The sequence below is a fragment of the Drosophila erecta genome, unplaced genomic scaffold, assembly GCF_003286155.1.
Source record: "Drosophila erecta strain 14021-0224.00,06,07 unplaced genomic scaffold, DereRS2 tig00000126-arrow-pilon, whole genome shotgun sequence".
NCBI lineage: Eukaryota > Metazoa > Arthropoda > Insecta > Diptera > Drosophilidae > Drosophila > Drosophila erecta.
In genome coordinates, this window is record NW_020825209.1 from 15162086 (window position 1) to 15175264 (window position 13179).

Below are 13179 nucleotides of genomic sequence, written 5' to 3' on the forward strand. Positions count from 1 at the left end.
CTCTCTCTGTTTGGCGAGTGTGCGTTTGTGTGTGTGTGAGTGTGTGTGTTCCGTGCTGTTTGGTCATTTTTATCATTTGCACTTAATTAATTAAGTTGTAGCATTTTTATTGCGCCACAACAATAAGAGCAGCAGCAACAACTACATAATACACATGTTAGGAATATTTGTTGTTAGAATACAAAATGAAGGAGCCAATCGGGAAAATACCAGCGAGAAATATGTGGCCGAAAGAATTTCATTAAGATTTTGTTAGTAATTACTGGAGAAAAGTTGCAGGAATCTTTAAAAGTTGCCCCAAGTTGGATGACCACGCATTGTTGCATTGTATTCTGTATCGAAGTTTCGAAATGAAAAGATGTTCATACCAAACTGCCCATAAAAATGCGCAGTAAACGTGTATACACATATTTTTTGCCCGCGAGTGCCTCAAAAAGTGAGTAAAGTGGAAACACTTGCAGCTCCTGATCCCTGATTATGAAAACGTAATTGGATTTGCACAAGCAGGGTGAGGCATAAATGTGTAATACATCGCGGCAAGTAAGTGCCAATAGATATAAAAGATTGATCAACTGCGCAGCGCCATCTACCGGCGCTTATGCGAGGCAGCCGTAAGTCGAAAGCCGTAAAAATTAATAGCCAGACGATGGGAATGCGAGTGGAAATGGAAATGGGCATGGGAATGGGCATGGGCATGGCTGTTTTCGACCTGGTCGTCGACTTCAAGTACGTGTAATATCAATAAAATTAAGCCGAGACAAGGGCCCAAAGCCAGACGACAGCGGAGTTGGAGGCGGAGGGAGGATGGCCAGAGAGCCTTGCGTGCAATCATAAAAACGCGACAGTGCCAAACAATAAGCTGAAAGCCTCTTACATGTATTTTTATGCCCCACCCAACCCAACACCCGCCCAACCGCCCAACCGCCGCGATGACGCCGCCGCCGTGTCGCTTCTAATGCGACTTGAAAAGTCAACGACATCCGCAGCGGAACGAGCACCGTGAGGCAGGAATGGGCTGAGTTGGGTTGGGTTGGGTTGGCGGTTGCAGGATGTTCGGGTGCTCGGCTGCTCGTGTGGCAGCACGGGGTTGCGGTGCGGGGAGGCAGCGAGAGCGAAAGGCTTCTAAATGCGGCGCGTCATTGTTTTGGCCTGAAGGAGCTGCCAGCTGAAATCCTTGCCCCGAAGCAAAAGTCCTGGTCCTCGATCTGTCGCCCACATGCTGCTTCTGGGTGGTGCACAGTGGGACAGGTTCACATAATTTGTGCAACAGTTGCACTCAGCTTAGAGGTAGCACAAAACTCGAGAGGCAGAAAATGAAAGACAGCTGCTTTGGATGTAGCCTGAATATACGAAATATATTAGGCTTGAAATTTGGATTTTTATGAGCAGTTGGAGGCACGCAACGTAATCGGGCGAATGCAAAAGGCGAATGCAATTAAAATTATTCGTGGCAGTTCCGGCAAGAATTTAGTTTGTTGCGTTGGCCTGCTTGGCGACGGGGTATCCAAAGCCCGGTGCAGAATTCATTTCGCCCGCTCCCGCTCCCGCTCCAGATCCGGATTCGAATGAGGCTGCTGCCAGGTCGGCATGGGGATCGGGATTGCGGAACTGCTCGGCGGAGGTGCGGGTGAAGAGAATACCCACGCCCTCGATCATGGAAAGCAGAAGTCCGCCGATGATGGCGCTTCCGAACATGGCGCCCACTCCGTTCCGGGAGGACAGGATGCCACCTGCGATCGCCCCGCTCATGATCGAGTTCCACGGATCCTCCTTCTTGCGCAGATGCACCAGGCTGCAGTCGACGATGCTGAAGACGCAGCCCCAGGCGGCGAAGTTCCCGCCAATGGTCGGCGATCTGGCCTTCAGGGCGGCCAGTCCGCCGGCGAACCGGCGTCCAAACCCTTGCGGCGCATTCCGGAATCCCTTCAGCCCCTGGAAGAGTCCGCCTCCGAGGCAGCCCATGGTGAAGGCCCCGCCACAGTCGTCGACGATGCGAAAGGGACACGGCTCGCGCGAGTACTCTTCCATTTCTATAGTCTTTCAGTTCAATTACTCCTATATCTGGCCGAAATTGAAAACTCCAAACTGAATTTGTTACGCAACGACACACGACTTTTCTCAGCTACGATGGAGCTTGAAACAAATGTGATGGGAAGTAAGGCTGGACTACGAAGTTCATTAAATAACGCTCCATACGTAGCCTACTTGAAGCTTTCAAATTATAGTACAAAAAAACCTCACACGCCGTCGCACGTAGTGACGAATCGCACCGGGCGGGTGTGCGAAAAAGGTTTTTACACATGCGTACACGAAAAAATGGAAAACTGAATGATTGCTGACCCAGACTGATTAGGTCAACTGTGAAATCATTTTTCCTCGTGCGATCGTCACTAAACTTTCATTAGTAACTGGTGTAGGTGGGGGAATTCACTTGCCTTATAAAAGAAGTCGCTTATAAGTAGGCAAAACTTATTTTGAGCAGAATACTTGTAAGCTGAGTAAAAGCCTTCGTATAAGCCGTTCGTAATTATGGCCAACTTAGATTGGGCCAGTCGAAAAAAGTGGCTCCTGCCTCCTCGATCCCGAAAGAAATTGTCTGGCTAATGGGCACACGAAATACAAACCTCCCAAGGCGAAAAGTAATCCATTTTGCATAGACAAGCGACCAGTGTGAGTTGTTGTTGTTGCCGCCTTGTTGTTGTTGTTGCTGCTGCTGGGTGAAGTGCTGCTTAAATATGAAAAACTAACTCGCAGCTGCTTTTCACATTTTCCTGCACTTGACACTAAATTCACTTTGGCCAAGTGGGTGCTTGGTGCACTTGAAGCGCACTTTCGCCTGACAACAAACCCACCGTCGGCTCGCATCCATATCCACATCCATGGAGCGGCAGCCACGCAGCAACATCCACGCCCACGCCCACATCCACATCCACACCCACATCCATGGAGCAGCAGCCCGAGCAGAGGGCAATTCAGACGGCCAGGTGCGCAACGTACGTACCATATAACGTACGTATATTTATTTTATTACTTAAATAAATTACAAAACGGTAGTCGGTTAACCAGAGCCAAAGCCAAAGCCAAAGCCATAGCCGCCATAGCCAAGCCGAAGCCAAATGGCCACCCATCCGCCGGCTGCATAGTTGAGGAGCTTAGCGCATAATATATTGTTGCAGTGCAGCAGCAACATTCCGGCCAACAAAGGCAACAAAATGTTTGCCAGAGCGGCAATGGCTCCCCCTCCAGCTCCTCCAGCTCCTCCAGCTCCTCCCGCTCCTTCGGCCAACTTCCAACTGCCAAGTGCAGAGCTGCCGAGTGTGTGGCCACGCGGAGGCCCAGGCGGGACGGGATTGGGAATGGGACGGTTCAGGACAGGTGAAACTGCAACGGAAACGCTGCGCATTTCGAGTGCCGCCCGAATGCGAAACTTTGCCAACTCGGCCAACTTTCTGGGCTGCAAATCCGGTTGCCTTCAGTCAACAGCCTCTTAAAAAGTTATGATCGCGTTGATTAAGGATCTCTGTTATTTTTGCGGATTTTTCCCAAAGCCATTTACACTTTCCATTTGCTTGGAAACCTCCGGATACACACATATGCTTCTGGCCAACTTGTGTTGTGGCTGGAACCACTCACTGCTATTTTATGGAGGTTGACTCGGGTATTGGAACACGTCAATATCAGCTATATTTTACCTTTTCTTGCGAGATTTTTGGACACGAATTTGTACGAATTTATAGACTACTTAACATATGCCCCTTAAATGTGCAAACTTTACAATTATTTTAAGCCTAAGCTGCTATTTCAAACATAATTTTGCCCAGCTGAGCAAATCTTGCAAGTCGTTACATTTTGTTATTCAAGTTTGATACATTTTTTGCACTTCCTAACAAATTGGAGGGATTCTTCGTTACGCCTGTTTGAACTTTTCATAATAAAATAGTTGTGTTAAAAATAAATCAAAAAGCAAGGGATATCTTTGATATTATCCCCACGAGCACCTGAATCAACTTACCAACTCGAAGGTGAACATTTTGGCTCACTTTCAAACCAACCAATCACAATGAAAACGCAATGAACTGGCTTTCAATTCTTACGTATATTATCTTGTTCAAATTCAATATCAGTTACTTTTCTATTTACAAATGAACTCCGAATTGGGATCTGTGGTTTTCTGGGGATTCTGCGCGCACGGTATCTCAAATTACATGTGGCTGTTTCTCAATTATCGAGTATATATGCTTGTATATATGTATTGTATTTGTATATCGTCATTAATAGTTTCGTATAATATGCTTATATATTTCAGTTAATTTCGTTGAAAGTTCTCCATTTGATTACATTGCCGAGGGACGAAAAAAAGACTGTCTTAAAGGAGACCCTAAAGTCGATCTCCACGTGGTAGCTGCACTACCTCAGCCGTAACAGCTTAGCCGTAGTAGTTGCCCGGTGCCTGGGTGGGATAGCCCTTGGGTGCTCCGTCGGCGGAGGAGGAGCCGCCGCCCCTGGACGAGGGATTCTCGCTGAAGAGGCCGCCGAAGTTCTTCGAGCTGAAGATGTCGCCCAGTCCTCCAGAGCCTCCGCCTCCTTGCTGAGCACCTCTGTTGGAGTTTCCGCCACTGAGCAGGCTGCCCAGGAAGCTGCTAGCACCACCGCCGCCAGCGCCTGCGTTGCCACCACCGCCGGTTAGCACGGATCCCAGGAGGCCTCCAAGGATGTTGCTGCCACCGGATCCGCCGCCGCCGCCGCCGCCACCTCCTGCTGCCGGTCCGCCGCCATAGCCACCGCTCGGCTGGTAGCCACCAGGCTGCTGGCCACCGCCGGCTCCTCCGGCTCCGCCGCCCTGCAGTTGCTTGGCTATCTGGCCTGCAATGATACCGGACACCGCTTGACTCACCGCCGGATTCGAGAAGAAGTTGGAGAAGAAGCCGCCCTGCTTGTCCTTGGGCTTCTGAGCACCACCGCCACCATTGTTCTCGTAGCCCGGGGCGGGTGGCGTGTAGCCAGGTCTGGGTTGGTATCCGCCGGGAGCTTGGGGTTGATAGCCGCCCGAAGCTGGTGGCTGGTAGCCGCCGTTGTAGGGATTGTAGCCGCCGTATCCACCGTTGCCGCCACCGCCACCGCCACCGCCGACGTATGGGTTGTAGGGCGCCGCACCGCCGCCTCCTCCGCCGCCATTGGAGTTGGGTAGGCTGGGGTACAGGGAGTGGCCGCCAGCCGAGAAGCCTCCACCATATCCGCCGCTTCCACCACCGCCACCACCACCGCCCGCAGCACCACCGTAGCCAGCACCACCGCTCGCATCCGCTTCCGGCAACGGGGCACTCGGGGCATTCGGGGCGTATGCGTTATGGCTCACCTCTGGGTCAGTCGGCAAAGCAGTGCGCAAGCAGTTGGGTTAGCCACAAAAGCGGGGGATTCGAACCGAATCGAAAGCATAAGGGGAGATAAGATAGAACACAAAAACGTAAACAACACAAATTAGGCGGGTAAACAACGAAAATATTAAAACAATCAATGGGTCGCTCGGGTTACAATCAATGGACTTAGCCTACGCGATTGATTAATTACCATGCCGCTTTAAGTCTACACAACTTTGAGTTTTTGTCGCCCGAACTTAGTCTAGTTAAGTCTTCGCTTCAGTATTACATATTAAATATATCCGTATCCGTGTATTTAATGCTATGTACAACTCTGTAGTCTGTGGTTTTGATTAGTAAATACTCGAATACTTATTGTTTGCTCCGCCATTTCCTCGCCGTGTATGAGTATGTGGGTAGGATTGTGTGTGCTACTGACGTGGGTAGTGGTAGTGGTAGTGGTAGCGGGTTGCATCTTACATCGATAGAATGACTTCGGTTTGGTTAATACTGGTCGTAGTGTTTACATGGTTCCGGTTCAGAGATCGCAAATGAAGTCAGCATTAGTTGGTGGCCCAAATCAAGTGTGTGCAAATACAAATACAAACGGACGGAGTAAATATGCTCGACATGAGTGCTTTTTATCCGGAATTTACAGCGACAAAATCGTTATGTTTTGAATCTCTGGGACTTGTGTGCCTAACCTGGGTGTTTGAAATACTTAACAATTTGTGTTTGTCTCTTTGTTTCTGTTTTGATTTTGCTGTTTGGCTTCGATTTGGTATATGTATTTGTCTTTCTGGCAGTTTGTTAGTAATGTAAATGCCTTCTGCGACATTGTTTGATTTCATTTGATTCGTTTCGCGAATCAGCAGCACTTAAAACCTAGTTTCTGCATTTAGTTTTGAGTTTTTACTTCAGATTAGTTTTGAACACCTTAGGCTAGCTTAATTCTTGTTCGTTTGTCTTTTAAAATGCCATTCAACTTGCTTCAGTGGTTATTTATTCATATTCGTAATCGTATAAAAAAAACAATCGCTTCTGGTTGCACGCAGCGCACTTGGTGCTCTGCTCTCGAATGTAGCTCATTATGCATTTTGATTGACATGCGTATCTTGTATCTACAACACTATCCGTCTAAGTATCTGTATCTGTATCTGTATCTGTATCTGTAGCTGTATTTGTGACTGCAGCAGCAGCGCCAGTTGCAGTGGCATCATCGAAAGCCCTGGATCCGCCAGTGTCTGGCCGCAAATTCGTAGCATCAACAAAAATGAAATTAACATCAAAGTTACCCAACCGTGCCGTCTATGTGTGTGTGTGTGTGTGAGTGTGTGTGTCCGTGTGTGGCGGTCAGACTTGCCACGCCCCCGCTGACCAGAGGCTGGCTGTCTAAGCCCGAAATTAAATTCCAATTTAATTGAGCTGCAAAAAAGAGCGGCTCCCAGGGGCGGCAGTTCCCCTTGACTGATGGCCGAAAATTCGCACACATACCAATGAACTCACACGAATGCGCACACACACACACACACGCTCTTCTACAATATTAAATTGAAATTAAGTATTCGCAGTGTGGGCGAGACAGGAAGGGCTGCCGAGAAAAAGTGCCAAAATACGTAGAACGAGGGGTAAACGGGGGGTGGCAACGGCTTACAGCTTACAGTGTAATTAAAATACAACCTTTGAATTGTAGCGAAAGCTACGAAATATTTACCACTATGTGGGAGATGCAAGTTGCCCAGCAAAAGTGTATTTTCTCATGGAACAAATAGAGCTACAGTCGCCTCGGACTGGTCGGGAAAAAACAACAATTAAGTACCTAGTGAGCTGAGGTCCTTGAAGTTACGTATACGCAGCACCAAAAGCTGCGGGCAAAACTGCAATTGCTTCGAGTTCGTGTTCCTAAATAAATAAGCGACCAACTTTGAGGTCGTACAGTTTTGAAAATGCCCAGCTGACTGCTGCTGCTACTGCTTTTACATTTTTCTTAAGCCTAAGCCAAAACATAAGGTCAAACAAGTACCAAGGAAAATAAGGACAATAAGGTGGAAAATAATAAGTAGGACATAAGTAGAGCATAACGTTCAGGCGAGCGCCCATTTTTACTGAGCACTTGGCTTGAAAATTTGAAATTTACTGCTTCGGCATTTCTAAATGCCTAATAAAAGCAGTGTTTTTCGGAATATCTAGGATATCTAGGAATCCGTTGAACCTTTGAAAGTGATCTCTTGTTAGTGGAGCAATGCAATACAGTGAAAATGGGCTCATTCCATGAAGGTTATCCCGAACATATGGGAAGGGTTAATTTGCCGGGGTCGTCGGGAGTCGTGCTCTGGTGCCGCTATTCCGCTGGTGCCGCCCAGCTTATTACGTGTGCGGCAGGAGGGCCAGGACGAGCGCCAGGAGCAGGACGGGCATCCCCAGTCCGCCCAGACTGCCGGCTGCCGAGGGATGCGCCTGGGTGCGCCGGTTGTAGGGGTTCTGTTGGTTCTGGTTCTGGTACTGCGGCGGCGGCTTGTTGTACATGTTTGCGTTGGAGTGCTGGCTCTGGTAGCCCTGATAGCCCTGGTAGTTGCTGCCGTAGGGCGCCAGGCCGCCGCCGCCGCCGCCGAGGATGCCCAGCGTCGAGCTGGGCAGGCCGACGCCGCCGCCGACGCCGCCATTGCCGCCGCCTCCAACGCCGCCGGGCGGACCGCCGGTGCCGGTCGGTCCGCCGCCGCCATAGAACGGCAGCTGGCCAAAGATGAAGGGCGGATTGTACGGGTTCACCGGCTGCAGGCCGTGCATGGGGTAGCCGGGATTGAGTACGCTGCCTGGATGGTTGGGTTGAGGGAACTGCTGGAACGGAGGCGCCGACGTGGGCGAGTTGTACGGGAAGATGGGCATGTTCGGTATGACGGGCATGTGGTGCTTGGCCCCGAACACGTAGTGCGGATCTATCACGCCCGTCGAGGAGGCGCCCGCCGCCCCCGCGTTTCCGCCCTTGTCGCGATCGTTTCCGTTTCCGGCGTTGCCATTTCCGTTTCCGTTTCCGTGGCCGTGGCCTTCGCCACCGCTATCGCCGCCACCCTGCTGATGGTTGTACGTGTAGGTGTTAAGCGTGGGGTTCGATGAGGCGGGTGCAAAGATGTTGTTCTCGGGTCCCTGGCCCAGACTCGATCCTGTTAGTGGTTAGTGGCAGCAGTTGGCACGCGGGGAGAAGAGAGCGGGTTTTCTGGTTAGCGTTAGTTTCGGGCATGGTCCCAGCCGCCCAGCCCGCCCAGCCTGCTCCCCCTCCACCCCTCTCCGATCAGCACAGAGAAAATGCACATTGAGCTGTGGACCAAACAACGGTCAAACTTCCGCAAAAACTAGAGCTATCTGATGTTCCTCAGAAGTTAGTAGTTAATTTCAGGATATGAACATTAATAAATTGTTATAGTTATGCTCTTAGTATTTCCATTAGAGCTGCAAGATTGTGGGAGTTTGACTGTTCCTTCAGCACACTGATATGCAAAATGGAATCATAAATTTGTGCAGCTTTCATAAAATTGCATTGAGTTTGTAAATACTTGATACCCATGAGGTGGTTTTTACCACTTGAGTCGAGTTGTTATGCCTTTTTTCTCTCTGTGCTGTGGCAACCTCAAACATGCAGAGGCGAGCGGCGGAGAGGGGGAGGGGCGGGGGCAGGTGGGTGGTGGGTGGTGGGTGGTTAGCAGTCGAATATTTGCAAGCCTTGAGCGAATGAGGCGATGAATGAGCGAGCGAGCGAGCGAGTGATTGGTTGATTGACTGATTGAGGTCAGATTGAGTGTTAGATTGATTGAGCTCAGTGATTGAAGCGCTCAGTGTGTAGGTGTGGGTGTTAGATCGCCATACAACATGTTACATACGGCTATATAGCATAGATATATATATATATAGATGAAAACGATCACAAAACATAACAAATACGTTGGGGCCAAACAAAATAACCAACAAAAAAAAGTTCGATAATTTGGAATAAAGCTAATAGCCTTGCAGAGTCTCAACGGTCGGATAGAGAATGGGAAAACTTGATAATGTAATAATTATCATGTTGGCAAAAGGCTTATAATTCCCAATTACTTGTATATTCAGGGAAATGCTCCTTCCCGACTCCGCGAGGCTATTGTAATCTTCGGCGCCCGAAGCCAGTTCTTGTGCCCCAGAAAAGCCCGTCTTCTGGCCACAAATCGTTGCAATTAACCCGCAAAAACTCGTTTTGAGGAACCAAAAAGATGCGGTCGCCAATCGCCGGTCGCCAAACCTCGAATTACGAATTGCGAATTGCGAACTACGAAACACGATGCCAATCGCCTGGACAACTCCCCCAGGGAAGCGCACAATGAGTAATCAAGTGGGGGATTCCAAGCTAAATACCTGACGGATTGGCCGAGGGGGCTGCCAAGTTGGGGCTGCTGTTCGAGGCGGATGATCCTCCGCCGGAGCGCCGCTTGCAGGTGGGATAGTTGCCGCAATCCTTGCCGTCCCGCTGGTTGTAGCTGCACGAGTCGCTGGTGATGACGCACTCCTCGGTGGGCAGGCAGCCAATGTCCCCGCATCCACGGCCGTACTCTTCGCCCGCGGGAAATTCGATTAGGTTCAGGGATTACGGATTGCGGATTGCGGATTACGGATTACGATTTACGGGTTGCGGATTGCGGATTTCGGGTTGCGGATGGCGGATTGCGGATTGCAGGTTTCAGTGTGTGTTTTGTGGAGCAGAGTGGGTGTTTCAAATCATACGGAAAAAAGAAAAACAAATTATAAGCCTGCTCAAAATCGGGGATATCACATCTGGCTTCAGTATGTCAATGATGGTGGGGCAAGGGTTGATGAAGGCATGAAAGGGTTCACCACCGATCCAACGGATCGGTGCTCATCTCGGGATTACTGATTACACAACACGACAAATGCCAGTGGGGGGCGTTGGCTTTCCCGGAAAATACATTGCAAATACAATAGCGTCCGCGAAAGCCAACTCCCCACCCGGAATATCACGTATACGTACTGGAGTAGGCCTCCACGGTGTAGCCGCAGCTGGCGAGGACCGCCAGAGTCAGCAGAGGCAGTGCCAGCATCCTGTTGCTCGCCATCGATGCCACGCCCTTGGATCAGAAGTTGCTGAAAGTACAAGATGGAAAATACACTTTTCAGTTGGCCAACTTGCGCACAAGAGTTAAAAGAAGTTGGAAAGCAGTTTGCTTGCATGCGCATATGTCCGAAGTAACCAATCAAAACTGCATCACGAGTTTGCAGTGCCAGTTGGTATTCGGTGCAATTTTTTCTGCTTTTTGGTACAAAAAATATTCTTATAAATATATTTAGCCGACCAGATTACAGTACATACTCGTATATTCGGCTTAACACCAAATTTATATTGAAATTAGACTGCGACTTGGTTTAAGTCCCAACCAAAGTATATTTTTTTCTTGCCAACAAATAGGTGGGAAATTGGTGGGACTTAGCCCATGTGGTCTCTTTAAAATTCCACGTACCGCGCAGCCTTACACTTGCGAAACGCACTGTGCCTAGACGCCTGGGACAGCCGTTGCCTGATTATTATTTATATGCTGCAGCAGAGCCAGGGGGCCGCACCCTTTTTGCAAGCCAAGTTTATTTATCACATTGACAGCTGGCTCAAGTTCATTGCGGTCCCGATGCGTCGCAGAGAAATGGGAAAGTTTGGGCAAAGAAATGGCCAAATGGAGATGGCGATGGAGATGGGGAGCGACCAAATGGCGTCGCATTTGTCTGGCAGAAAAAGTCGAGACTCGAGTACCCACATGCCACATGATCGAGCCAGCTGCTCTGCCTGCAAACAAAATCCACGCTGCAGACTAGAAAATCCCCACGAAAAAAGCACTCGATAAGTTGGAAGTATTTTCAAAAAACTTGGAAAATATTTGTGGATTTAAATTTTCCTTTCGAGCGTGAGCGCAAAGCTGTTTGTTCTTTACTTCAAAATATTACAAATCATTTCACTGCACAGCGTTCTGGAGAAAATTCTTAAGAAAGCGGGAAATTCCTTTCCCAGCACTCTTCAAGGACCTAGGAAATCGTCAACTCATTCCAGTCAGTCCACCTGGAACAGGCACTCCATCACCATCTCCATCACCATCACGTCGCCCTTAATCAATTGCCCTCCAGTGAGTGAAACAAAAAGGGGAGGCCTCGAATTTTTTTATTTTCAATATCAAACAGTTTCCAGAACTTTTTCATAATTTTCCCCTCCTGGCCATCGTCCACTCGCAACATTTCCATATTCAAATTTCACAAATGACTCGGCTATTTATTCGGGGGACACGAGCGGAAAATGTTGCTCAGCCGTGGAGGAAATGAATTTAGGGTTCGTTCGTCTTGATTAATTTCGAATTCCGCTTAAAGATCTTTGTCCTTCTGCATGAAAGGGAATTTTTTTGGGAATGACCAAATGAAAAATGCTGCCTTTCCCCATTTTGCAGACCCACAAAATATGCATGACTGGCTAGATGGAAAGTGACAGAAATAATCGGAAAAAAGGAGTAGGCTTCCCATAATAAAAACCCAATGGATCTCCCTTTGTTTAATTACGTTAACAACCATGCTAATTTGCAATCTGGCATCAGTGAATCAACCACATATGATATTATGTCTCTTTGTTATATCCTTGCTTTCATTTCATTTCATTTGTTTCGGATTCAAAGCATTAAAAATGTAATACTTTTAATTGCAACAATAAAAGTTCACTTAGTCAGTTCACCAAAAGATAGCCTCTATTTAAATTAAATCTAAGAACATTAGTAGGTACGGTTAAGAAGTTTTCCTGCATATAGGAAAGCCTAAGAACCCCGTTTCAGTGCTTTAAAGAGCTTGTGCCTTTCCTACCCGCAATTCGACTCGGGTGCTGTCCGTTTGTCCGTTTGTCCGTCCGGTTGTCTGATTGTCCGTTTGTCCGTTGTCCGTTGTCCGTTCGTCTGTCCGCTTGTCCGTCCGGCTGTCCCCGTACATTTGTCTGTGCGGGCCACGTCCCGGTCGACGGAAGCCAAAAGTGGAAATGCATGATAAATGACACAAGGTTTGCCTCTCTTTTTTGCCACTGTTCTTTTTCTTACTTTTTTTCTACCGCAGCAGCAGGAGGGGCGGTGGTGGCGTGGGCGGGCCTTGTGCAACAACACGAAGAACGAGAGCGGCAACAACAATTTTCATTTCAAGACACAACACACAAATACAAAACACGGATTCTAGGACAGCGCGAAAGTGAGCAAAAGGGGGCTCGCAGCACGAAAATTGTGAAACGATGACGTCGTAAATGTTTTGTTGCAACATTTTTCTGTTGCAAGCGGAGGAAACAAACTGAAAAAAACAAGAAACAAATGCGAGTAACAAAAACACCAAAAACGGAGCTACAGAGACGGTTAGATACGGCGTGCGGAACTCGAGAAAAATGAAGTAAAAACAGCAAAGCAAACTGTCCGCGAAACGGAAGCGCAAATAAAACAACTGCATGGGGTGCCCAGCCAAGCGGTCAGTGGCGTCTGAGGGGGCTGTGCTGGGGGGCAGGAGCACAGGAACCCAGGATGGAGTCCGCAAAAAGGGGCCTTAACCGCAGGACGCCCAGTGTGCGCAGCCTTGGAAAGTGGTCTCTAAAATAAGAACAACAGCCGTAATATTGGGCAAACATATTTGCGAAGTTGCATCCACTTGATTTGTGAAAGTCCGTCCATAATGTGATAAAAATAATATGTTTTCATGGTATGGAGCAGCTTAACTTGACTGCTGTTTTGGGAACTTTTGAAATGAATTAATTTAAATTTCTGGCCACACAAAGTATGAAGCT

General features: G+C 48.5%; 2 protein-coding genes across 5 annotated transcripts in view; both read right to left on the bottom strand.

Moving 5' to 3' along the window:
- Positions 1-1345: 1345 nt before the first annotated feature.
- On the bottom strand, positions 1346-2150 carry LOC6549917 (mitochondrial import inner membrane translocase subunit Tim17-B). Its single transcript, XM_001978633.2, has one exon. It carries the CDS (start codon positions 2026-2028, stop codon positions 1468-1470), a length of 561 nt encoding a protein of 186 aa, XP_001978669.1. The 5' UTR covers positions 2029-2150; the 3' UTR covers positions 1346-1467.
- Positions 2151-4077: 1927 nt separating this feature from the next.
- LOC6549918 (glycine-rich cell wall structural protein 1) overlaps positions 4078-13179 on the bottom strand; it is a 52801-nt gene continuing 43699 nt past the window's right edge. The window contains exons 2-4 of one of the 4 annotated variants that reach the window (XM_026981581.1): positions 10372-10484; positions 9741-9935; positions 4078-5358 (exon numbers count right to left, since the gene is read on the bottom strand). In XM_026981581.1, the coding sequence (XP_026837382.1) occupies positions 4427-5358; positions 9741-9935; positions 10372-10456 (1212 nt within the window). In that variant the 5' untranslated portion in view covers positions 10457-10484 and the 3' untranslated portion in view covers positions 4078-4426. Of the gene's footprint in view, positions 5359-6341; positions 8519-9740; positions 9936-10371; positions 10485-13179 lie in introns of those variants that run through there. The other 3 variants (XM_026981584.1, XM_026981582.1, XM_026981583.1) reach the window with 3 other exon arrangements.